General features: G+C 36.4%; 1 protein-coding gene and 1 long non-coding RNA gene across 4 annotated transcripts in view; one reads left to right on the forward strand and one right to left on the reverse strand.

The window, feature by feature from the left end:
* Positions 1–27059, forward strand: part of LOC128312840 (uncharacterized) — a 130458-nt gene that overhangs the window by 37482 nt on the left and 65917 nt on the right. The window lies entirely within an intron of this gene.
* The window catches only part of DNAJC5B (DnaJ heat shock protein family (Hsp40) member C5 beta), an 81823-nt gene that overhangs the window by 23262 nt on the left and 31502 nt on the right, over positions 1–27059 (reverse strand). For 2 of the 3 annotated variants that reach the window (XM_053208292.1, XM_053208294.1), the window contains one exon: positions 16952–17044. The exons of the other annotated variant lie outside the window; for it this stretch is intronic. In XM_053208292.1, coding sequence (XP_053064267.1) covers positions 16952–17044 — 93 coding nt within the window. The remainder of the gene's footprint in view (positions 1–16951; positions 17045–27059) is intronic. 3 annotated transcript variants of the gene reach the window in all.

A 27059-nucleotide genomic window follows, 5' to 3' on the forward strand; every position in this document is an offset into this window, starting at 1 on the left:
ATTATAGGTGATTCTTTATTTTGTTTTTGCTTGTTACAAAAAATATACATATCACTTGTGTAGTTTCCTTCCGTAAGCATTGTTAAGGTCCAGTTACAAATGTTGTTCTCTTTTAATAGCTGAAAGTTTAGAGTTTGTTCTCTTAAATGACCCACTGACAAATTAGAAGGGGTAAAAAAGGAAGAAAGAAAAAAGTCCTCTGACTTCAGTGATACAATGATCATCATCAAATAACATCAAGTGGATTCTTTAAACACATTAATTTTAATGGCATGATATCCCTGGAATTCTCACACCATGCCCTCGAATACAATTTACAGCATTTCCCCCTACTAGTTCCAGAAATCAAATTCAAGCCAATCAGATACAAGAGCTATTAATTCTGCCTTGAAAAAAGAAACCCCTGCAAAGTGCCTCTTTGCATACATTTGCTTCTTTTTAGGTTTCAGTTGTAGACTGATTATATACTGCCCGAGACTTAGCCAGAGAAGCCTAGCTTCCTGTCATATTTTAAGCTGTTCGGATCTTTGTCAGCTTACAAGGGCAGATGCACCCAGCCATTTATTACACTCCTCTAACAATAGCACTGGCAAATTCAGAGGGCTGGAGCATCTCCATTTGTAACAAATCCAATTCCTGGTCGTCAGCAGCATTTTGACTCCTCTTGGCAGATGCTCTTGGCTCTGAGGAATCCTTGGGAAATATGGCTAGCAGAGGCAGCTACCAAAATTACACAACTGCTCAGGAAGTAATTGGTTAATGACCCACACTTGGGAATTGCCTATAGACCAAGGAAGCATGTGTGGAATTTAGGGTGAAAGAAAGTGCTTGGAGTACGTTTAAATATAAAATTCACCCAATTCATTTTAAAGATCTTTCTTATAATTTCTCATTTTAAACTTAAAAAGTAATAGAATTCTAACCAGAATGTGTGCTTTTTATCCTAAATCTCTCTCTACTCTTAATCACCTAATTAATCTGGTATGGCTATAACTAATGTTAGAAATAGCATCAATGCCTCTCATTTCCACTTTGCAATCCATTGACAACCGTAAACTGAAATGCATAGTGAATTCAGTTGAGTGGTGGAGAAGATGAACGTGGGGTTTATAGTTGTAATTACTTATGGCCCCTATTTTGAGACAGTGGCATACTTCTAAGAATTATGATGTTTTGCCCAGTTCTTTTCCTCTTAACATCTAACACTCAGATCAGATCTACCTACTACTCTCTACCAGTCTCTATGTCATCTAAGACCTGATTCTGACCATGTTGCCTCAATTCTAGGCCAGATCTATCTCCATGGGGTTGAAATATCAGAGGAGACCTTGTTTGGGAAGGGTGGCATCTGAACTTCAGGGAATTAAGTTCCATCCTGGCATGGCTGTGTCTATAAGCTGCCTTTCCCCACTCAACACATTTTCAGCTGCTTTCTCCAATTACCTCCTGTTGTTTCCTATTTCAAAATTTCTCCACTGCAGTGTGACTTTCTGTTAAACTCTCTCAGCCACAAAGTTTATTTCCCCTCCAGTGTCCCAGAAGAAGCTACCTGTTGCCTAAGATGAAAGAGTAGAAGAAGAGTGAAGCATGATTTCTTCCCATCTCCTAGAACCTTTAAAATAAAGTTAGCATCTACTGCAAAGATAGCAAAACAAAACAAAACAAACAAACAAACAAACAAAAAACCCAAACAAAATCTGAGTTTGAAAAAGCTCAGGTAGCAAAACAAAGCAAAATCTGAGTTCAGAGATAGACTTTCTAGAAATATTCTAGATAATATTCTCTTAAATATTATTCTCAGATAATTATTTCTAGAAAAAATTGGCTATAATGGGAAGGAGACTGGTGGTAAATAGGAAAATTAACTGCTATAAACCAGAGTTTGAAGGTGAAAACAACCCCTAGATTAGTAACCCTAGATGTATGGCAAGTGTTTCATAATGGAACTTGATAGCTGTCATAATACTGGAAGTTTGATGGACCTCCTGTGCCCTCTTGGACTAAATCAACACCAAGTGAAAACATAAGAAACCAACATAGGAATCCCAGTGCACACATCTCCCTGACATTTGGTAGTGATGGACATTTTAATGTTTGACAGTTGGATGGATATAGATATATGTATATATGTGTATATATACATACATATATACACATACATACATATATATACATATATATGTATATATGTACATATATACATATGTATACACATATATACATCTCTTTGTAGTTTCATTTGTATTTTCCTAATTACTAATGAGGCTGATATATATATTCTTGCAATTATAATTTGGATATCCTCTATTTAAGTGCATAATCTTTTGCCAGTGTTTAGTTAGATGTTTAAATTAATTTGTAGTATTTAAAAAATATGTGTTCTATATATGAATCCTTTGTCACTTATATGTATTACATATATATTCTCCCATTCTGGGAACTTGTTGTTATTTTCTTTATGGACTCTTTTGATGAACAGAAATTCTTAATTTTAATTTAGTTGAATTGATCAATTTTAGTCTGAATTCAGAAAGATTCTCAAAGTTTTATAATTTTGCCATTTATGTCTTGCATATATTTTATTAGATTTATTCCTAGGAACTTATACTTTGTGTGTGTGGTTTTGACATTTAAAAATGTTTTCTAAATTCATTGCAGATATAAGAGATTTTTATATATTGATGTTCCTAAGCTTATTTATTAATGTTAATAAATTACAGATTATTTTGCATTTTCTACATACACAGTTATATAATATATAAAAAATTGTCTCTTTCCTTTCCAGTCCTTATATCATTTAACATTTTCTTCTTATTATTGTTTTGGCTAAGACCTTGGGTATGATGTCAGATAAAAGCAGTTGTATCAGGGGTGCCTGGGTGGCTCAGTTGGTTAAGCATCCAACTTCAGCTCAGCTCATGATCTCACAACTCATGAATTTGAGGGCTCTGTGCTGACAGCTCAGAGCCTGGAGCCAGCTTCAGAGTCTTTGTCTCCCTCTATCCCTGCTCCTTCCCTGCTTGCACTCTGTCTCTCTCTCTCTTCAAAATAAACAATACAAAAAATAAAAAAAAATAAAAATAAAAGTGATTATAGCAGCCATCCTTCTCTTTTACTAATTTAATAACAGTGAATGGATGTTAGATTTTATCAAATGCTTTTTCTTTATCTGTTGCGAAGACACATTTTTTTTTGTCTTTCAATCTGTTTATGTGATTGATTTTCTAATGTTAATTGAAGTTTGTGTTCTTGGATAAACTCAACTTGGCCATTTTGTATTATTTTTTATTTATTGCTAGACTCAGTTTTCTAAAATGTGCATCTAATTATAAATTTCCTTCTAAGTACTACTTAAACTGCATTTCCCAAGTTTTAATATGTGACATTCAGTTCTAGATATTTCCTTTTTTAAAATGTTTATTCTTTGAGAGAGAGAGAGAGAGAGAGAGAGAGAGAGAGAGAGAGAGAGAGAAACATGAGCAGGGTAGAGGCAGAGAGAGGGAGACACAGAATCCAAAGCAGGCTCAAAAGCTGAGAATCCGAAGCTGACAGCTCAGAGCCCAATGCAGGGCTTGAACCCATAAACCATGAGATCATGACCTGAACCAAAGTTGGACGCTTAATCGACTGAGCCACCCAGGTGCCCCTGGTTCTAGATATTTTCTAATTTTAATTGTGGTTTATTTTACCCATCAGTTAGTTTAAATTGTGCCTCCCGATTTTCAAACACATGGGAATTTTCTAGTTATCTTATTATTTTACTGTCTATCATGATCGTATTGCTGTGAGAAAACATTTTATTTAATTTAAGTCCTTCAAAATTTGAGGGTTGCTCTATGTCTCATTATTTGTTCAATTTTTATAAATGTTCCATGTGTACTTTAAAGAATATATATTCCATACCTGTTGAGTGCTTTGTTCTTGTAGAAGAGTATTAGATTTTATTTGCTATTTTTTTTTTTTGTTCAAATCTTCTATATTCTTAACCATTTTACTGATCTACCAAACAAGGTATGTTTCCCACTATGGCTGCAGGTTTGCATATTTCTCCTTATAGTTGTCACTTGTTGCTGTATGTATTTTAGGCCATGGTTTTTGAAGCATACAAATTAACAACCGTTATACATGACTAGTGAATTGAACTTTTATCATTTGAAATATGCCTCTTCACCTCTAGTAATACTTTTTGTCATTACTTTGATATGAATAAGCAACACCAGCTTTCTTTGGGTAGGCATCTACCTAGAATATATTTTTCTTTACTTTTATTTTCACATTTTCTGTATACTTATGTATTAGATGTGTGTTTTGTGAATCCCATATTATTTTTTTAATTTACAATGACAATCTTTCTCTTTTAATTGAAGCATTTAGCCTATGTTTATTTTTAATATAATTATTGATATAATTCAGGTTAAATCTACCACATCATTATTTTTTTTTTGCCCATATAAAAATATATTTTTCCTCCTTTTTGCCTTCTTTTGGATTAAGTCTTTATAGTTTTTCTACTTTTTTCCATGGTTGCTTTTGGAAATTATACATTTTTAAAATTCCTCTTAGAAAATCCTTATCAAAGCCCAATATCAAGCTACTTTAGTCTTCCTTCAAGAGAATATAAAAGTCTTAGGACATGAACACTATTACTTTCCTCCTAACATAAGTGTTGTTGGTAGCATGTATTTTAATTCTCTAAGTCTCTTAGTCCCTCAAGAATTGCTATTTAATACAATTATTATTTAATGATCTTTTTCACAATTAGTGTTTGTGTGCATTTACTCGCATATTTTCCAACTATGTTGCCATTGATTGGAACATCTTACATCTCTGACTATCCATCTGGAATTATTTTCCTCCTGCATATTAACACCCTTTAGTATATCTGTATAGATCTGCTGATAATTAATTCTTACGATTTTTGTTTAACTTAAAAATGTCTTTATTTAACTTTCATTTTTGAAGGGCATTTTCCTTGGATATAGAATTGTAAGTTATCAACTGTTTTCTTTTTCACACTGAAGATCTCAGTCCAGTGTCTTCTAGATTCCATTATTTCTGTTAAAAAATCTGTTACAAGTCTATTGTTGTTCTTTGAAGATAGTTTGTATTTTTTTTCCTGGTGGCCATCAAAGCTTTACATCATTTTTCAACAGTTTTCCTGTAATGTGCTTTGATACAGATTTCTTTCTATTTGTTCTGTTTGGCTTTTATTTGGCTGCTGGTATAAATGGATTGATATTGTTCATGAGCCTGGAAAATTCACAAACATTGTTTTCAAATAAGTTTCCTCTTATTCTCTTTCTACTCTTCTTTTCAGACTCCAGTTGCATTTATCTAATGGATCTTCTTCTATGTGTTTCATCTTCTTGCATTGTTTCCTGTCCTTTTGTAATTCTTTCTTGCTATTTTCTTCTGGTCTATCTTCCAATCAGCTCTCTAACTTGTTAAACGCTGCCTTTGAGTTCTTAAGTTTGGTTGCTGTATTTTTTAGTTGTGAAACTTATGTTTCATTTAAAAAATCTGAAATATCCCTTTTCATAATTTTCAGTTTTCTGTGAAAATCCTCAATCTTATATTTTATTTTTTGATCATAGTTATTTTAAAATCTGTATTGGATAATTTTAATACCTGAGGTTGTCTGTGGTTTTGTGTCTATTGTCTCATTTCTGCTGATTCCTGTTCATATTGTCTTGACTTCTGTGCTTGTCTCTGTGTGCCAAATACTGTATTTTTAAAACTGTAAAAAGAGTATTATATGTAGGAAAGTTGTGAAAGAGTAAATCCTAAGACTTTTTATGGTAAGCAGAAATTTTTTTCTCTTTTCTTCTTTTGTATCTATATGAGATGATGGATGTTAGTTGAGCCTATTGCAATAATCATTTCACAACGTATGTAAATCAGACCATCATGCTATATAGCTTAAACTTATATAAAGATGTATGCCAATTATTTCCCAATAAAACTAGGAAAATTTTTAAAGAAATAGTTGGACTGCCAAGAGAATATTGTCTTATACCAGAGAGCACTTTTATTTCCTATTTTCAGATGCCTGGAAGCACTTACTAAACTGAGGTCATCTTAATCCAATATTAGGGATTGAGATTTTTTCAGTCACCTAGGTGGCTCCAAGTTCAGTTATAATCCATACAAAACTGGTGTTTTCCTTTATCTACTTCTGGGTAACAAGCTACAGTGAAATTTAATAGCTTAAAGCAACAAAAATTTTATTAATTTGCCCACAATGTTGTAATTAGGCAGAACTTAGTGGATACAAGTCCTGTTTGCTTTGGCTAGGACTGCTCAATTGGAGCTGAAGGATTTGCTTTCAAGATGGCCTCACTGACTTGCTGGTAAGTTGGCACTAGCTATGGCTGAGAGCTCAGCTAGGGCTTGTTGGCTGGGAACTCTGTTCTTCATGGGGCTTCTCCACATGGCTAAATGAGGAGCCCCAAAGTATGATAATCTCAGGATATCCATACTTCTTAAAAAGTGGCTAACTTAAACCATATTGCAGAAGCAGAAGCTGCTAGGCCTTTTTAGGATTTAGGTCCACCATCACTTCTGCCACATTCTATTGGTTAAATTAGATCAGAGAGCCAGCCCAGATTCAAGAGGGTTATACAAGGACATGAATACCAGGAAATATGGTTTATAGAGGACCACAAAAGTAATAGAGAACCACAGATGATTTACTTCCATTTTGTCCTTTGTCCTGGGGTGCAGCACTTCAGAGTATAAATAGAATTGCAAGATTCTATTCTTGTTGGCTAGGGTCCCAAAATTTTCTCCTTTCTCTGTAGAGTCCTGCTCAGCCTTTCAGCTTCTCTTCTTCCTTATCATGACCTAGTCAGCAATAATTCTTTAATATCAAGTGCTTTTCAGATGTATATATTAAAAGATAATTTTTATCCAGTTTTTCTAGTTTCTCTCAGGGGAAAGGAAAATGACCCAAATTACCTAGTCAATGATAACCAGAAACTCTTGGTTATCTTTTATGTCTCCATTCTTCTCTTTCAAGTATAGTTGACCTTTTGAACAATGAAGGAGTTGGGGTGCCAACCTCCCACAGTCAAAAATCCATATATAACTTTTGACTCCCCCAAAACTTAACTACTAATAGCCTAATGTTGACCAGAAGCCGTACTGATAAAGTAAATAGTCAATTAACTTATATACTATATTCTTACAATAAAGTAAACTAGAGAAAGAAAATATTATTAAGAAAATCATAAGGAAGAGAAAATACATTTATAGTACCATACTGTATTTACCTTAAAAAAATCCACATGAAAGTGGACCAGTACAGTTCAAACCAATGTTGTTCAAGGGTCAACTATATATGTTAATTCTACCTAAGGCCTCTGTTCTATACCACTGTTATGTAAATGACCCATTGTTTCTTTACTGCAAGCTGAGACCCATTAGCTCAAAAGCCCACCAAAGCTAGACTCAAATTTTTACATGTTTAATTATTTTAAAAATAGCTGAAAGAAGCAGATTATCAGCCATTTGGAGCCTACCTACTTTATATATCTGCAAGACCTTGCTCCATATGTGCTTAAGAGCCTTGAGGTTCTAAGAATCCAACCTGCCATGGCCCTCTGGAGCTGTCTGGCTCAGAGACTTCCCACTATGCTCCTGAGTGACATCACCTAGACATGTAAGCCCCCTTGCCAATGCCCCCACCTTCCCTTCTCACTGAGTTCCCTTGCCTTGCTCCCCTTCTGTAAGTGGCTCCCTAGCTAAAAACCTCTGGATTGTTTCATGCTGTGAGCATCTTCCCCTCTCAAGCAATAAAGCCCTACCCAATAAAACTGATTGTGGGTTACTGCCTCTTATGGTCATATCTTTTCTCTTGGTCAACCTCTGAATCCCTTGAACACTTTACAACCACTTCATGCATTTGTACCCAGCACATTTTTTCTCCCCACAAGAAACTTGATACAATCTACTGATGAAAGAAGGCCAGAACAAGAATGTTATTGGGGCTTAAGGAAGAGGAGCCACTGGGTGAGGATTAGTACAGAGTCCTGCAAAAGGGACAGAATAGCAATTTCAGGGCACCATTTGGCTTCAAATTGCAAATAATGATGCCAGTGCTACCCCTGCCATGTAATTATTTCTGAAACACCTGCTGCCATAGTATATGATTCAAGTATTTTGATCACCAAGCCACCCAGGGCCCTCTGAAGGCCACATTACACAGTCCTATGATTTCCTCACATTTGCAGATGGAATATCAGAACAGCTCACCCCAGCAATTGTCAGGGTGTTCTCTAGTTCTGTGTGATCCTCAGTCACATTCGTGATTCAAGACAGATGGCATGAGATAACAATAGGAACCATAAATGATGATCTGTTTTAGAGAATTGACCTTTTCGCCCCATCACATAAAACCTGATGGAGAGTCAAGTGCTGACCTCTAGTGGCAGTCAATGCATTGATATCACTTCACAATAATCTCAAGTTTTTACTAGACTATGTAATAATTTGACTTTATGAGGCATTATGCTTGAGTATTTTTTTTAATTTGAGAGTTAAAAATATTTAAACTTTTGAAAAGTTTAAATGCTAATTGATAAATCTTTGTTTTAGATAGTTTTCTGGTCAGAACTCTTAGGCTAATTTTAAGAGCCAGCTCTTTACCTCCCTAATAAGGTAGAATAGACTAGAATATTTGTACAAACACAGATAAACTGTGCCCAATATTAGAAGTATTTATCTACACCATCATAAGAGTACTGCCTTAAGGAATGAGGACCTGATATTCTGAAACCAGTAGGCCACTATAAGCCTTCAAACCTTCAGCAAGCCACTAAGATCTCTGTGTGTTACATTTTTAAAATATTTTTTTCTTACCAGCCTAAAGCTTGTCCAGAATCTAAGAGCTGCATAGAACTTAAGATCTCTGTATTTGGCTCAGGTTTCCAACAAAAGTTTCTGGACCTCTAATCTTACTATGTTTCTTAGGGAAATGTTTGCATTTTTTTAAGCCAGCAATCTTTACAGAACTGTGATCAATCATCAAGGGAGAGACCTGGAATGTAGAAGAAACAGCTATACAAACTTTGTCTCCTACCAACAGCAGCTCCCACCACTTGTTCTAGTCAAAGCCCTTAGCAGGCACTTGCTCTCTGTAGACCCTCCTACTGCTGTCTGATGGCTCAAGTGCCAGACATAGTGAATTGTGTCAAAGCTACAAGCAGTTCCTGGTGATTTCCAGTGGTGGTCCAGGCTGGTAGTTCTTATAGGGTCCCCAGTCTCTTTATCTTCTAGGTTTCTCAGTGAAAATATATATAGTATAACTCCCAGATACATCTTTGTATTAAGTGCTCACTTTCTTGTTCTCCCCTAAACCCATTCCCAACCCCCCACCAAACCCATTTTTTAAACTTACCAGGACCTGTTCTTCCAGACTGACATCTCACTGACTTAATTTCCTTAACTATACAGTCTGACCCTTGCAGTCATGCACTTGAGTGCTACTCAAACCAAATTATTCAGTTGTTTAAATGTTTTGATTTCCTGTCATATCCTCAAAGAAGTTATTCTAGTCTTCAACTGCTTCCACTCCCATTTCTGTAATGACCAGCATTGCTGGAGAAGATTGCACAACCATGCAAACTAGAGCCAATAAAGGCCTTCAACTTTCTACCTCAGCTGGTCTTCTATTCTGCTTGTCAATCCTTTTGCTTGGCCTCAAGTTCCTTCTTAAGTCTCCTGTGGCAGATATTCCAGCTTTTATGACTTATACTTGATTCCTCTTCCTCATTCCCTCACCCTACCCCTCAACAGGAAACCTCATTTCCTACTTCAAAAGAGGGGAAAGCTTCATTAGAAGGAAATAATTCTGCACAATTGCATCATCTTTCCTCTTCTTCTTATTTGGAGGGAAGAAGAACCTATTCTCTTTAAGATTAACCTTTCCAGTGTTTTCTAGGATCTACCTCTGCACCTTCCTGAATCCTGGTCCATCAGTCATCAATCCCTACCCTCAACTTCAGTACCTTCAGTAATTTCTCTTTGTTTTCAGCAAAAAAACATGCCCATCATTTTTTAAAAAGGAAACCTATTTTTATGTCCCTTCAAATTATTGGACTGTTAATTATCTCCTCCTTCCCTTCTTCATAATACTTCTTCAAAGCAAAGTTTACACAAAAAAGGTTGCATCCTCAATATCATTTACTCTTCAACCCGCTGTAATCTAATTTCTAGTTCTCAACTTGCTCTCCATCCCATGACATCCTAACCCTCATTCTATCAGACTTTTCTACAAGGTTTGTTGACCACACCTTCTTTTCCTTTGGTTTCCAGGATGTCTTCCTTGATTCTTCTCCTGTCCTGACTGGGGGGCTCCGCAAGGTAGTTCAGACATATGTGGGTCCCTTGGGGCCAAGTTTGGCAGAAGGAGTATGTCTTATCCAAAGTGACCAGTGCAGCAAAAGCAAGCAAATAGTCAAACACCAAGTAAGGATAAGGCAGACAAACAACTGGGAAGCCAGGAGCAGGAACTTGAGAGTAAAGTGGACATGTCAGAGACAGGATTTTATTCATTCTTCATAAGCCAAAGGAGGGCCACTTCTCATAAAAAGGACAAGGAACAGAGTAGACAATCTGAATGTGTTGCTACAGTCATGTATGTTTATAATTTCTCCTGTGCTCACCAGTTAAATCCATAGTTTTCAACATCTGATGCTCAGAATCATCTGTGAATGGGATGTTGTTTTTAAAAACTCATGTGTCATGGCTCTACTATTAGAGGTTCTAATTTTGTAGGTCTGGGACATCTGTATGCTTACAAAAGCTCCAAAGTTGATTTGACTGTGCATCAAAGTCTGGTTTTGAAGTTTTGCTGCTATTCTACTTGACACATGATTCTTTGTCTTTCTCCTTCCTTCCTTCCTTCTTCCTTCCTTCCTTCCCTCCTTCTTTCCTTCCTCCCTCTTTCTACCTTCCTTCCTTCTTCCCTCCCTTCCCTTCCTTCCCGTCCTTTCTTAAATTCTTTCCCTCCCTCTATCCCTCCCTCCCTTCCTTTCTTTTTTCTTCCTTCCTTCCTTAATTGTGGTAAAAAAACACACAACATAAAATTACTATTTTGATCATTTTTAAGTGTACAGATCAGTACCATTAGCTATATTACTGTTGTTGTGTAACAGATCTCTAGAACTTTTTTACTTTGCAAAGCTGAAACTCTGTATCTGTTGAACAACTTCCCATTTCCCCCTCCCTTTAACCCCTGGAAACCATAATTCTAACTTTGTTTCTATGAATTTGGCTATTTAAATAGAACTTTGTTTTTGTTGTTTTGTTTTGTTTTCTGTTTTTTTAAATATACTACTTAATTGTCAGCTTCAAAGCTATTTAACACTTTCTTGGCAACTTTTTTGGAATGTGATTATACTATTAATTATTTGATGCTTTTCCCCTCCATGGTAGTTAAATATATTGTGCAATATTTATGGCATAGCATTGCATACACATACCATCATGTTATGGCAATTTGATCTTTATTAAACATGTATAGCCTTCTTTTGTTTATTATTTTTATACAAGAGTTATTTATTTTATAACTGTAAGTTTGTACCTTTTGACCTTCACCCCTACCCCTCACCTCTGGCAAACACCAATCTATTCTCTGTATCTATGTATTTAGGGCTTGCTTTCTTTCTTTCTTTCTTTCTTTCTTTCTTTCTTTCTTTCTTTCTTTTCTTCTCTCTATTTCACGTATAAGTGAGACCATAAGTACTGGTCTTTCTCTGTCTCACTTATTTCACTTAGTGTAATGCCCTCAAACCTCATCCATATTGTTGTAAATGATAGGATTTCCTTCCTTTTTATAGCCCAACAATATTCCCTTGTATATATATGCTACATTTTATTTATACAATGGACACTTAAGTTGTTTCCGTGTCTTGGGTATTGAAAAAATGCTGCAGTGAATATAGAAGTACATATATCTTTTCCAGTTAGTTTTTTCATTTCCATCAGATAAATACCCAGAAGTGGCATTGCTGGATCATGTAGTAGTTTTGTTTTGTTTTTTGAGGACTCTCTATAATGTATTCCATAGTGACTGCACCAACTTACGTTCTCACCAACAATGCACAAGGGTTCCCTTTTCTCCACATCATCACCACACTCATCTTTTGTCTTTATGATACTAGCCATTATGATAGGCACAAAGTAATCTCATTGTGATTTAAACATTTTTTATTGAGGTGTGTTTGACACACAACATTACATAACAATATTATGTTAATTTCTAGTGTACAACTCAGTGATTTGACAACTCTGTATGTTACGCTATGCTCACTACAAGTGTAGCTACCACCTATCATGATACAATGCTGTTATAATACTATGGACTATTTCCCTGTGGTGTGCCTTTCATTCCCATCATTTATCCATTCCATAACTGGAGACTTGTACTTCCCTCTCCCCTTCACCTGTTTTGCCCATTATGCCTCCCCCGCCCCCCCCCCCCAACAATCATCAGTTCATTTTCTGTAGGGGTTTATTTCTGCTTCTTTTGTTTGTTTGTTCGTTGTTTGGTTTTGTTTTTTGGATTCCAAATATAAGTGAAATCACAGTATTTGTCTTTCTCTACCTTATTTCCTTAAGCATAATACCCTCTAGATCCATCCATGTTGTTGCAAATGATAAGATCTCATTCTTTTTTATGGCTGAGTAATATTCCATTATATATGTATATACATATATGTTATACACACATTATATATGCATCATATTATACATACATATATACCATAATATATACACATATATAGTACATCTTCTTTTTTTGAGTTTCTTTAATATGAAATTTATTGTCAAATTGGTTTCCATATAATACCCAGTGCTCATCCCAACAGGTGCCCTCCTCAATGCCTATCACCCACTTTCCCCTCCCTCCCATCCCCCCATCAACCCTCATTTTATTCTCAGTTTTTAAGAGTCTCTTATGGTTTGGCTCCCTCCCTCTCTAACTTTATTTTTTCCCCTTCCCCTCCCTCATGGTCTTCTGTTAAGTTTCTCAGGATCCACATAAGAGTGAAAACATATGGTATCTGTCTTTCTCTGTGGGACTTATTTCACTTAGCATCACACTCTCCAGTTCCATCCACGTTGCTACAAAAGGCCATATTTCATTTTTTCTCATTGCCACGTAGTATTCCATTGTGTATATAAACCACAATTTCTTTATCCATTCATCAGTTGATGGACATTGAGGCTCTCCATAATTTGGCTATTGTTGAAAGTGCTGCTATAAACATTGGGGTACGTGTGCCCCTATGCATCAGCACTCCTGTATCCCTTGGGTGAATTCCTAGCAGTGCTATTGCTGAGTCATAGGGTAGTTCTATTTTTAATTTTTTGAGGAAACTCCACACTGCTTTCCAGAGTGGCTGCACCAGTTTGCCTTCCCACCAACAGTGCAAGAGTGTTCCCGTTTCTCCACATCCTCTCCACATCTATAGTTTCCTGATTTGTTCATTTTAGCCACTCTGACTGGCATGAGGTGGTATCTCAGTGTGGTTTTGATTTGTATTTCCCTGATGAGGAGTGACATTGAACATCTTTTCATGTGCCTGTTGGCCATCTGAATGTCTTCTTTAGAGCAGTGTCTATTCATGTCTTCTGCCCATTTCTTCACTGGATTATTTGTTTTTTGGGTGTGGATTTGGTGAGTTCTTTATAGATTTTAGATACTAGCCCTTTGCCCGATATGTCATTTGCAAATATCTTTTCCCATTCTGTTGGTTGCCTTTTAGTTTTGTTGATTGTTTCCTTTGCAGTGCAGAAGCTTTTTATCTTCATGAGGTCCCAATACTTCATTTTTGCTTTTGTTTCCCTTGCCTTTGGAGATGTGTCAAGTAAGAAATTACTGCAGCTGAGGTCAGAGAGATTTTTTCCTGCTTTCTCTTCTAGGGTTTTGATGGTTTCCTGCCTTATATTCAGGTCCTTCATCCATTTTGAGTTTATTTTTGTGAATGGTGTAAGAAAGTGATCTAGTTTAATTCTTCTGCATGTTGCTGTCCAGTTCTCCCAGCACCATTTGTTAAAGAGACTGTCTTTTTCCCACTGGATATTCTTTCCTGCTTTGTCAAAGATTAGTTGGCCATACTTTTGTGGGTCCAATTCTGGAGTCTCTATTCTATTCCATTGGTCTATGTGTCTGTTCTTGTGCCAATACCATGCTGTCTTGATGATTACAGCTTTGTTCATCCATTTATCTATTAATGCATACTTGCATTGATTCCATATATTGCCTAATGTAAATAACTGTAGTAAACAGGGATGCATGTCTTTTCAAGTTATTGTTTTCATTTTCTTTGGATAAATACCAGTAGTGGAATTACCGAATCTTACTGTATTTTTATTTTTAATTTCTTGAGGAGCTTCCATGCTGTTTTCCACATTGGCTGTACCAATTTACATTCCCACCAACAGTGCACAAGGGCTGTCTTTCTCCATATCTTTGCCAACACTTGTTATTTCTTGTGTTTTGGATTCTAGCCTTTCTGACAGGTATAAGATGATATCTCATTGTGGTTTGGATTTGCATTTCCATGATGATTAGTGATGTTAAGTACCTTTTAATGTCTCTGTTGGCTATCTGTAGGTCTTCTTTGGGGAAAAAAAATGTCTATTTAGGTCCTCTGCCTAGTTTTTAATTGGATTATTTGTTTTCTCATGTTGTGTTGCATAAGTATTTATATATTTTGGATATTAGCCCCTTATCCAATATGTCATTTGTGAGTATCTTCTCCCATGCAGTAGGTTACCCTTTCATGTTGTTGATGGTTTCCCTCACTGTGCAAAACCTTTCTATTTTGCTGTCATACCAGTAGTTTATTTTTGCTTTTGTTTCCCTTGCCTGAGGAGACATATGTAGAAAAGTGTTGCTAGGGTCCATGTCAAAGAGATTGCTGCCTAATTTTCTTTTAGGAGTTTTATGCTTTCATGTCTCACATTTAGGTCTTTAATTCACTTTGAGTTTATTTTTGTGTATGATGTGAGAAAATGGTCCAGTTTCATTCTTTAGCATGTAGCTGTCTAATTTCCCAACATCATTTATTGAAGAGATTGTCTTTTCCACATTGTATGTTTTTGCCTCCCTTGTCATAGATTAATTGACCATATAAGCATGGGTTTATTTCTGGGCACTCTATTTTGTTCTATGTTGTATTGTTTTTGAGCCACGACCATACTGTTTTGATTACTACAGCTTTGTAGTATATCTTGAAATCTGGGATTATGATATCTCCAGCTCTGTTCTTCTTCCTCAAGATTGCTTTGGCTATTTGGGAGTCTATAGTTCATACAAATTTTAATATTATTTGTTCTAGTTCTTTAAAAATTCTGTTGGTATTTTGATAGGGATTGCACTCAATTTGTAGATTGCTTTGGGTAGTATGGACATTTTAATGATATTAATTCTTCTAATACATAATCATGTATATCTGTCCATTTTTTGGTGCCATCTTCAGTTGTTTCATCAAGATTTTATAGTTGTCAAAGGTCTTTCACCTCCTTGGTTAGGTTTATTCCTAGATTTGGGGAGGCTATTAGGTGCAATTTTAAATGGGATTGTTTTCTTAATTTCTCTTTCTGCTACTTTGTTATTAGTATATCACTGTAGTTTTGATTTGCATTTTCCCAATTATTAGTGATGAGCATCTTTTCCTATAACTGTTGACCATCTGTAGATCTTCTTGGAAAATTATCTAATCAGATCTTCTTCCCATTTTTAAATTAGATTGTTTGGGTGTTTGCTATTGAGTTTTACATTTTCTTTATAAACTTTGGATATTGATCCTTTAGTGGACATATGATTTGCAAATATTTTCTTTCATTAGGTAAGTTGACTTTTCATTTTGTTGATGGTTTCCTTTGCTATACAAAATCTTTTTAGTTTTATGTAGTCCCACTTGTTTATTTTTGCTCTAGTTGCTTTTGCTTTTGTTGACAAATCCAGAAAGCATCACCAAGATCCATGTCCAAGAGTTTACTGCCTAAGTTTTCTGCTAGGAGTTTTAGGATTTCAGGTCTTACATTCAGATCTTTAATTTATTTTGAGGTGATGTTTGTGTGTGGTGTAAGATGGTGGTCAAGTTTCATTCTTTTGCGTGTAGCTTTCCAGTTTTCCCAGCAGTATTTGTTGAAGAGACTTCTTTCCCCATGGTATATTCTTGCTTCTTTTGTTGTAAGTTAATTGGCCATATGTGCCTGGATTTATTCCTGAGCTCTCTATTCTATCCATGAATCTGTGTCTGTTTTTATGCCAATATTGCACTATTTTTATTATTATAGGCTTTGTAAACATAGCTTGAAATCACAAAGCATGATACTTTCAACTTTGTTCTTCTTTCTCAAGATTGCTTTGGCTATTATGCATCTCTTGTGCTTCCAAACAAATTTGAAGATTCTTTGTTCTATTTATGTGAAAAATGCTTTTGGAATTTTGATAGGTATTGCATTGAATCTGTAGATTGCCTTCAGTTGTATGGACATTTTAACAGTATTAAATCTTCCAACCTATGAGCATGGAATATCTTTTTCTTTTTTTCTTTACAAATTTTTATTTATATTCTAGTTAGTTAACATACAGTGCAATATTGGTTTCAGGAATAGAATTCAGTAATTCATCACTTACATTCAACACCCAGTGCTCATCACAAGTGTCCTCCTTAACACCCTTCACCCATCTAGCTTATCCCCTACCCACCTCCCTCCATGAACCCTCAGTTTGTTCTGTATCTTTAAGAGTCTCTTATGGTTTGTTTCTCTCTCTTTTCTTTTTTCCCCCTCCCATATATTCATATTTTATGTTTCTTAAATTCCACAAATGAGTGAAATCATATGGTATTTGTCTTTCTGTTTGACTTATTTCACTTAGCAAAATACACTCAAGCTCCATCACATCATTGCAAATGACAAGATTTCATACTTCTTGATGGCTGAGTAATATCCCATTGTATATATACACCACATCTTCTTTATCCATTCATCAGTTGATGGACATTGGCGCTCTCTCCATAGTCTGGAAGAAGAAGAAAATCTTGTCATTTGCAATGACTTTGATGTCCGTATTTTCAAATAACCAGTTTTGGGTTTTGTGGATATTCTCATTCTTCTATTCCCTATTTTATTTATTTTCACTCTAATATTCACTATTCTTTTTTCCCTCCTGCTTTTGGTCTAGTTTGTGATTCTTCTGGTTTCTTAAAATGGAAGTTTAAATTATTTGAGATCTTTCTTCCTTTTGAATGTAGGCATTTGCCATTCTAAATTCCCTTCTGAGAATTGCTTTCACTGCATCCCATATGTTTTGGTATCATATGTTTTTTCTTTCATCGATCCCATAGTATTTCCAATTTACCCTGTGATTTCTTCTTTGACCCATTAGTTATTGAGGAGTGTATTGTTTCATTTCTACATGTTTCTGAATTTTGCAAATTTCCTTCTGTTATTGATTTCAAATTTTATTCCATTGTGACAAGAGAACATACTTCGTTTGACTTAAATGTTTCTGAATTTATTGATACTTGTTTTGTGGCCTAACATTATTAAACTTGGAGAATATCCCACATGTACTTGTATTATTGGGTAGAGTGTTCTATAGATGTCTAGTAATTCTAGTTGATTTATAGTATTGTACAAGTCTTATGTTTCCTTGCTGATCTTCTGCCTAGTTGTTCTGTCCACTATTGAAAGTGAGGTGTTGAAGTCTCCAGTTACAATTGTTGAACTATCTGTCTCTCCCTTTAGTTCCATCAGGTTTTTCTGCATGCATTTTGGGGCTTTGTTGTTAGGCATATATGCATATATATATATATATATATATATATATATATTTCTTTGTTTCTAATGTTTATTTATTTTTGAGAGACAGAGCTTGAGTGGGGGAGGGGCAGAGAGAGAGAGACAGACACAGAATCTGAAGCAGGCTCCAGGCTCTGAGCTGTCAGCACAGAGTCTGACGTGGGGCTCGAGCCCACAAACCATGAGATCATGACCTGAGCCAAAGTTGGACGCTTAACTGACTGAGCCCCCAGGCAACCCTAGTTCTTGAGTTCTTTCTCCGGTCTTTCCTGAGTGTGTGCACACCTGTGAGCAGGTGAGGAGCTTCTAGATTCCCTGGGATATGTCAGAACTTTTCAAAGCCCTACTTCCCCAAAACATCTCATTCCTCAGCCTTTTCTCCCAAGTTTTTTTTAGTAAGTTTACTGTTGTGCCAACTGTTATCCATTACCTCAGGTATCAATAACTAAAAATTTTCCTATAAATATTTTCAACAAATATCCCCCCTGCCCTCTCATGTCAGCTTTAGCGCTGACACAATTTGATTTAGGTGAGAAAAGACAAGCCTTTTGAGTGGGTTTTTCAGAGAGCCCACACAGATTAACAAATGATAATTATTTGAAAATTAGGTCTTTTTGCAATCCTCTGGTACCACTACTAGTATTCTTACTGGGAGTGCTAGCAGTTATTTTCAAGTTTACCACTGAGCTGAGAAGCAGGGTATGGGACTAAGGCAACCTAAAATGCCCTGAAAATCACCATTCTTATCAATAGTTAATGTTAAAATATATATATAAGTACAGCTCAATTGCCATAGGCTTTTGGTTAATTTCCAGATTCTGAAAAGTTTGATTCTGACAGTTCTTTTCAGATTTTTAGTTGTTTTTATGGAAAAGCTGACTTTTAGAGTTCCTTATTCCACGACTTTCACTGTCATAATCATCTACTGATAGTTTTAATATCTATACCAATTTCAGTAAAATGTATTGAAGTTTATGGAAAACATATTCATTTGAAAGTATACTTGGATTATTTATGCTTCTGTTAGGAGAATACTGATAGACATTAAGAAGATTTAAGGAATATTTTGGTACCTAATAGATTAACAATTTTTAATGAAGTCTAACAGTGTTGTACCTTCATACCCCTACTTTTAAATTTATGTTCATGTAATTTCTTTCAATTACTATATGAGATTATTTGGCTCAATGCCCATTGCTAAAGCACACAAGAAGACAAACATTGCTTTTTCTCATTTATGATTTTATTCATGCATTTATTTATCAGTTATTTATTAAGCACTTAGTCCATCAGGCATAGCTAAAGGTGCAGAATATTGGAAGGTAACATATGCTGAATGATGACATGATTTTAGTTTATCAACAGATGACTTAAGAAGCAATTGGACTTAATAGTATTGCCAGGAAAAGGTGCATTGCCTTACCTTATGACCTATAAGGATTCCTTGGCAGATCTTACTCTTTTAACTATCAAATATACAGAACCTTGCTGTCAGTACCAAAAGCTACTCTGTCTAGTGAAAGGACAGATATCCTATTAGCTGGGATGTACAGTCATTCCCAGGCTGTGCCAATAGTGGACCCACTTACCCACATTGTTTGTAACTTAAACCTCTATGCTCATTCTGGATTCCTCTCCCTACTTCCATATTTAAATCCCAACTGGGGATAAGAATCCTGAATTTCATCCCTAGACTTTCTTCTCAGACATTAACCTTTACTCCATTTTCCAGAATGACTCATCACTCAGAATCTGGTCTTTGAATCTTTGGGATTCATGGGAGCTGTTCTAAAATCAAAGATGTAGTAATTGAAAGCAGTGGGTTCTAGAGTAAGACAACCCAGTGCCAGTATTAACTCCACTATGTACTGCTGTGTAACTTTGGACAGCTACTTAACTTACCCTTATAGGAGGTTGAGAAAACTGTAAAATGAATATGACAAAGTACCTACACTAGAGATGTGAGAATTAAATAGAAAAATGAATACAAATCACTGAACACAGTGCCTGGCACATAATAAGTATTCCATTTATATTGGTTATTTTTATTATTCTTGTTATCATTGCTTCATTGTGGCTCTTGGGCTTGCCTTTCTGGCTTTTTTTTTATTACCTTCAAGAAATTGGTGTAAATTGTAATAAAATCAAGGCAGTATAGAAGTGATGTCACCAAGATGTTGACATAGGTGGTTCCTGACTTCACTTCCCCTTGAAAGAACAACTACTAACATCTATTTTTAAAAAAGACAACACTGAGAGAATCCTAGAACATGGGGGTGAGGCTGAAGCACTCCCCTGCACCTCAGACCAAGACAAACTTCATTAGAAGGGAAGAGAAGTGGTTACACATTAACCACATTGCCCCCTCCCTAAGACAGCACAACCCCAAGTGGAGAGGTCTCCCTGAGCCTCAGGTTCCTCCAGTGGATGAAGAGAACCCAGGGGGAGACAACCAATCTCCCCCAGCCTTGTGGGTCACTTTATAGAAGCTCTCCTCTAGTCTTGAATCACAAGTATTTCAAGGGATTCTTTGGGGCCCAGGCACTGGGAATCTTACTGTAATGATGAAGGAGTAAGGGAATTACAACAACCAGCACATAGAACTTGGGAGACTGAGTTCATACCTGCAGTGCCCAAGTTGTAATCCTAACCAGCAGTTTTGCTCATCTGCAGAACTAAGTTGGGGGTGCACTCTGACCAGGGAACCTGGCAGGGTCCAGATTTGCCTGATTTGGATCCTCAAATGAGGAGTTTTGCCAGGCCTAGAGATTGGTTTGCTTTTACCCAGGCAGGGTGCTGAGTCACAGCCTCACTTTCTGTGGGGAGTGCCTTCATCCCCATCTGATCAGAAAGGCTGTTGACAACTCCTGAAAGCTGTGTAGCCCAGTGGCACTCGAGCCAAGAAGTAGACAGGCAGAGCTGATCACCTGCAGAGCAATGCCAGTACCAGGCATGGAGGTTTCCTGTGTTGTGCACAGGCAGGCATATTAATTGAAAGGAAAAGCTAAGGGTAGTACCTGGCCTCTCTCAACTACAGTCTGTTTGGGAAATTGAGAGGAGCCTGGATCATCCACCTGTCTCAGCAAGGGGGCTGAGATATATCCCCACCCCTTGTGGAGAAAGTTCTCCAGCCCCATCTGACCAGAGGGCCAGCAACAACTTGAAGCTGTGCAGCCTAGCACCGTTTGAGCAGAGAGAAGAGAAGACAGAGACAATAGTTTTCAGGGTAAATCCAGTAGCCCTGTTTGGCCGGGGAGCTTGGGGAGCTTAGGTTGACTTAAGACAACAAAGAAATGTACTGGTTTTAGAGCTACTCCCCCTACTGTGCCTGTTCAGGAAATCTAACTCATAGACCTGCTCATCACTAAATATAGCATTCAGCCTGTCCTACCAAGGAAGCTAACCAGAGCACACAGAAGTTGCCTAGTACATTCAATAGCCCTCTGTACAGTGGCACTTGAACAGGGAACATACCCTGAAACTTCTATCATCTGTGGAGCAAAACCAGTGGCCTTACATAACCAGGGAATTCAGTGCACACTCAGGCTTGATTTGGGCCCCCAAAAGAGCTGTATAAGCCCTGAGCCCTGGTCTGCTGCTCTGCCAGGTCAGGGAAGCTAATTCATAAACCCATCTACCACTGAATACAATGCCCAGTCCTGACCATTTAGTAAGCCTGACCAGAAAATTCAGACAACTGCAGAGCCTATTCTACACCCCTTGATTGGGTAGGAAACCAAGCCAATGGTCCCATTCAGCTGTTCTTAGCCAGTGGCACAGACCCTCTTGCTTGTCCTCAGAGCCCAGACAGTGGCTTTACCCCCAAATAGGCCACAATAGGAGGCCCCACTTGCTCAAAAACATCATCAGCAGATATACCCAAACTTAGTTGACTGGTGAAAAACTGTTTTTGCCAAAGCAAACCTGTAAAGTCTGGAATAGGAATCCCACTACTCAAAGGCACAGGTACCAAAGAAAGGAATCAAGGATCATGAAAAATCAGGTAAATATAACACCATCAAAGGAAACTAATAAAGTTCTAATAACTGATCCTAAAGAAATGGAGATCTATGAATGGTCAAAGAATTTGGAATAATCTCTTTAAGGAAGTTTAGTGAACTAAAAGAAAACCTAAACAAACAAAATTAGGAAAACAACACATGAACAAAATGAGAAATTTGACAAGGAAATAGCAACCATCAAAAAATCCAAACAGAAAGCTTAGAGTTGAAAATACAGTAACTGAACTGAAGAATTCAATAGAGAGTTCAAAAGTATACTCAACCATGTAGGAGAAAGAATCAGCAACCTGGAGGATAGGACATTGGAAGTTATCCAGTCAGAGGAGCAAAAAGAAAAAAAGAATGAATAAGTGAAGAAAGACTGCATTCACTTTCTCAGGGAAGACTTCCATACTCCTGAGTCCAAAATTAGCTTCTTTGTTATAAATTCTCATGGAGCAATGCTTTTTTCCCCCAAAATATTTTATCTCATTGGTAATTATATACTAATTTTTATCAACATTTGATTCATTTCTGTTTCCTGCATTATATCTCAAGTTACATGAGGTCAGTGACAATGATTTCCTTATAGATACTGGCACAGTACCTAGGTCAAGAATGAATGATGGAATGAAGCATTCACTTTCGTTTAAATGATTAATATGAACTCTATACTCAAGTCAGTCTATTTTACTCACCACAGTCTCCCTTATTTTGCTTGTCATTCTATATATATCTTTTAACCTTACTAAGTCTAACTCTTTATAAGGTAAGATTTTTAAGTGGTACAAATTACATGTAATCAGGTAGTTACAGATATATAGATAGATATTTATATTCATTTTCTCATAGTATAATATAAATAAGTATCCAATACAAATAGGCATTGAATGAATGAATGGAAAGAAAAGTCATTGATCATAATGATTGTAGTGCCTAGGAACATATGAAGGTGCATGAAGAACTGGGAGGACGAAGTAGATTTTCCATGGGAGAAGGAGGATATGCCCCTGACCTGAAAGATAACTGACATAGCCTCATATACTCTTCTTTTTAGTGGAAGGTTTTAGAATTCAGGAAACAAATTAGTACTGATAGAGATTAATTTCAGTTTATCTTGTGAGCTTGAATCATCACTTTGCCTTGTAAATATTTACAATTCTTCTATTAGCTATGCATTCCCCTGACATTTACACTTTATTCATAAGCAGCCTCTGTTTTGACCTATAATTGCTAATAAAGATGGATAAGAGCACCACAGATTGAGGTTGCCATAGATCACTATGGAAATGACACACTTTCCTGCTTCTTGTGAACATAACATTTGCCTCATGTTGGTCTACTCTGAGAACTCACCTCTTCAGAGATGGAGGATGATTTCCAGAATGTTCCATGTGAAATTGAATGCAAGAGAAAAATCAAGTCCCTGCTGCCCTGTGAACCAGGATATTTGGTACCTCATCAACAAGGATAAATTCAGCACTTTCATGAAGCACAGAAACCCAGGTGCTAATGTATAAAACTAGCTCACTCTGATTTTGTGGTATTCTGAGGGGCTAAGGAAGGGCTAGATCTTTGTCTGATTTCTCATCTAGTAGGCCAGCACATTGCTAGGCTCTTGTCCCCAAAACACTAGAAGAACCAGGTGGCTTCCTTTTTGGGCATATTAATCTATTCTTAAAATAATTTTGAGAAATTGTCCTTTCAACATTTTTAACTTGTTACTTAATCTTGTAACTTAATCTTGTTACAAAAATGCACACATCAGTGTAAATAAAAACTAACATTTAAGCTGCATATGAGATTTTGAATACTCAAGACTCACATTCTCTATATTACATACCTGGCTCTATTTTCTCAGAGTTTTCCCTTTTTTATCCCCTAACTACATTTTACCTGAAGGTCTTATAGCCATAACAAAAATGCACCGTGTCCCAATCTGAAACTATGGTCTTTCTTTGGTGAGCTGTCCCTCTCTTTACTGGGTCAGTGAATGACTCCCCGTTCATCTAGGTGACAAAACCCTTGAGAAATGGTCCTGAAGAAGCTGAGAATATAATTAAAGAGACACAGACATATACCACAGGCAAAATCATCTTGTTGACCAAAGCATTTTTGAATTTGGTAAATATTAGCTAGAACTAATAAAAGTGCAGTGGAAGACAAGGCATAATGCCTGACCTCAGGGAATTCATGGAATGTGAGAGGGAGAAAAGAAGAGTGAATTTCACAACCTGTGAGGGTTTTATGCTCTGAACAACATCGGACCTACAAAGGGCCTCAGGGAAGGCCCTCAGGCCTCTCTCCCAAATTTACCTAAATGGCTCCTTGTAATCATTTTGGGTATGATGTTTAGGTTTCTCTCTCTCTCTCTCTCTCTCTCTCTCAATTCGATTCTAATTTTTTGCTTATGTGTTCCTTAAAGTAATTTTGAGAAATTGTCCCTTCAACATTTTTAACTTGGTATCTAAATTTTTTGTAAGATAAAACAGATGCAAAGGTGTAATTTTCAGCATATTACAGACATTAACATGTTAAAATAAAATAGTTGTTAACACTCTTTTAAATGTATTCACTAGAATTTAAATGTCACAGAATCTAAACACACAGTTACCCATATGCACATACACACATGCACACACTCTCACACATGCACTTGGAAGCGTGCACACGCGTACACACACACACACACACACACACACACACACACACATATTCCTTGGAGAGTCTCCTTGTATTCATACCCTAGCTAACTTTGAAGAATGCCATTCTATAGGCCTTTTTCTCTGATGCCTTATGTATTTTTTTGTGACGCCCAGTAACTGTGTCCCAAATCTTGGCTAAACACTTTACATGTATCACCTCATTCAAACCTAACAACCCTCTGAGGTCAGTACTGTTATCTGCATTTTACTTATGAATAAAATGAGGTTAAGAGAAAGGGTTTGAATCCAGGTCTTTCTGACTTCATACCCTACATTCTTAACTGCTACTTTATACTTAAAATGCACTGCAACAGAGGGATTTTAGTGTTAAAATCAATACTCCCTGCTTCGCTTTTCTCCATAGTACTGGCCAATATCTACTAAGCTGTATAGTTTATTTAGCTATTTTTAGGCCTCCCTACTCCCCCAGCCCAGAATATAGGCTTCAAGAATGTAGGGATTTCATCTTTTTTCACTGCACTTTTCTCAGTGCCTAAAACAGTGCTCAATAAATATTTGTTGAATAATGAACTAGACTCGTTGTTATGAAGTCATTAAGAATCTAAGAGAGTCTAGACATACTACATGCTACATGCTCTGATCAGCCTTCCTGGCTTCATTATAATTGGGTAACAGTATGTGTAGATCAACAATCTACTGGATTTGGAGTGAAGGATTTTTATGTGTCAGTACCAAAAAAAGAAGGATCTAATTACACACCTGAAGTGCTTGCTGAGCAGCAGTAGAATGGTGAACTATATTTACCTCATTCAAGTTACCAAAGAGAACACAATCAGGTAGCTTTGTTTTAGGGCTATGATAGGGATGCATCTTGAGCCACCACAGTCTACTATTCAGGGCTGGGAGTCTGGGTACATAAGGGCATCCTTGGAAATCTGGTGGCTAGAACCTCAATGAAATCTCCCAGAGCTGAAGAGCCTTATTATAGTGTTTTGAAGTGTATTACTTTGTATAGTTTTCTTAGTGGTTGAATATATATATATATATATATATATATGTATATACAACTCATCACATTCTACTGATAGCAATGTTTTCCAATTTGAGTGAAGTGCAGAAACTTTTCATTTAGGTTTCCATATCCTCCCCACTTTTAAATATCATTGTCTTGAGTATCAGATAGTGTTATAATTTTTGTGCCAATTGTCATATATAATTTAGAAAATTTCTGGAGATAGTATATTGTATTTACCTATATTTCTGCCTTTCCATTGCTCTTTCTTACTTCCTAATGATGCAAGATTTCTTCCTTTATTATTTCTTTTGTAATATGTCCTTTAGCCATTCTTGAAGAATAAATCTGGCTAAGTGACAAATTCTTTTAGTTTTCCTTCATGTGAGAATGTCTTTATTTCCCCTTAATTCCTGAGGTATAGTTTCATCAAATACAGAATTTGCAGTTTACAGTAATTTTCTTTCAGCACTTGAAAAACAGTGTATCACTTCTTCCGGCCTCTGTTATTTCAGATGAGAAATCTGTTGTCTTTTGAATTGGCATCCCCCTATAGGTAATGTGTTGTTTCTTTCTGGCTGCTTTCAAGATATTTTCTTTGTCTTTAGTTTTCAGAAGTGTAATTACGATGTGTCTGGACATGGATTTCTTTGAATTCATCCTATTTCTAATTCACTTAGCTGCTTGATCTGTGGATTTATATGTTTTGTTGCATTTGGGAAATTTTCAGTCATTATTTCTTTGAATATTCTTTCAGTCCCATTATCTTTCTCTTCTTCTAGGACACCAATGTTACAAATGTTGGATCTTTTGTTATGATCTCACAGGTTCCTGAGGCCCTGCTTGTTTGTTTTTGGTTTATTTTCTCTCTGTTGTTCAGATTGGGTAAATTCTATGGATCTGTCCTCAACTTCACTGATTCTACCCTCTGTAAGCTGCACTCTGCTATTGAACTCATCAGTTGTTTTTATTATTTCTATTATTTTTCAGTGCTATAATTTTCATTGGTTCTTTTTTATAATTCCTACCTCTTTTCTGAAATTTTCCCTTTTCACTTGTTTCAAGAGCATTTGTAATTGCTTGTTGAATTTTTCTTATGATGGCTACTTGTCAGATAATTCTAATCTCTGGTTCATCTCAGTGTGGGAATCAGAGGATTATCTTTTCTCATTCATGTTGAGATTTTCTTGTTTGTTCTATTTTTTTGTATGATAAATGATTTTAATTGTATCTGGACATTTTGGCTATTAAATGAGGAGACTCTGGGTCCTACTTAAATTTTTTATTTTAACAGACCGTTACTCTGTTTAGATTTAACATATTGGTTATAGCCTACTTTTTATGGGCTGTGGTTCCAATGATAGTCTAATTTTCAGAGACTTGATAGTACTATGTTGGTCTTCTTGGTTTCTCTCCTGCCTCTGGGACCCCCACTGGTACTTGTTGGTACTAGTTGAGAAAGTGAAGGAGTTTTCCGAGATGAGTGGCCTGGTGCCTTTAGGTGGGGGAAGGGAATCTCCAGCCTGCAGAGACAAGAAGCACTTTTGGGACTGG

Source organism: Acinonyx jubatus, chromosome F2 (assembly GCF_027475565.1).
Source record: "Acinonyx jubatus isolate Ajub_Pintada_27869175 chromosome F2, VMU_Ajub_asm_v1.0, whole genome shotgun sequence".
Classification (NCBI taxonomy): Eukaryota; Metazoa; Chordata; class Mammalia; order Carnivora; family Felidae; genus Acinonyx; species Acinonyx jubatus.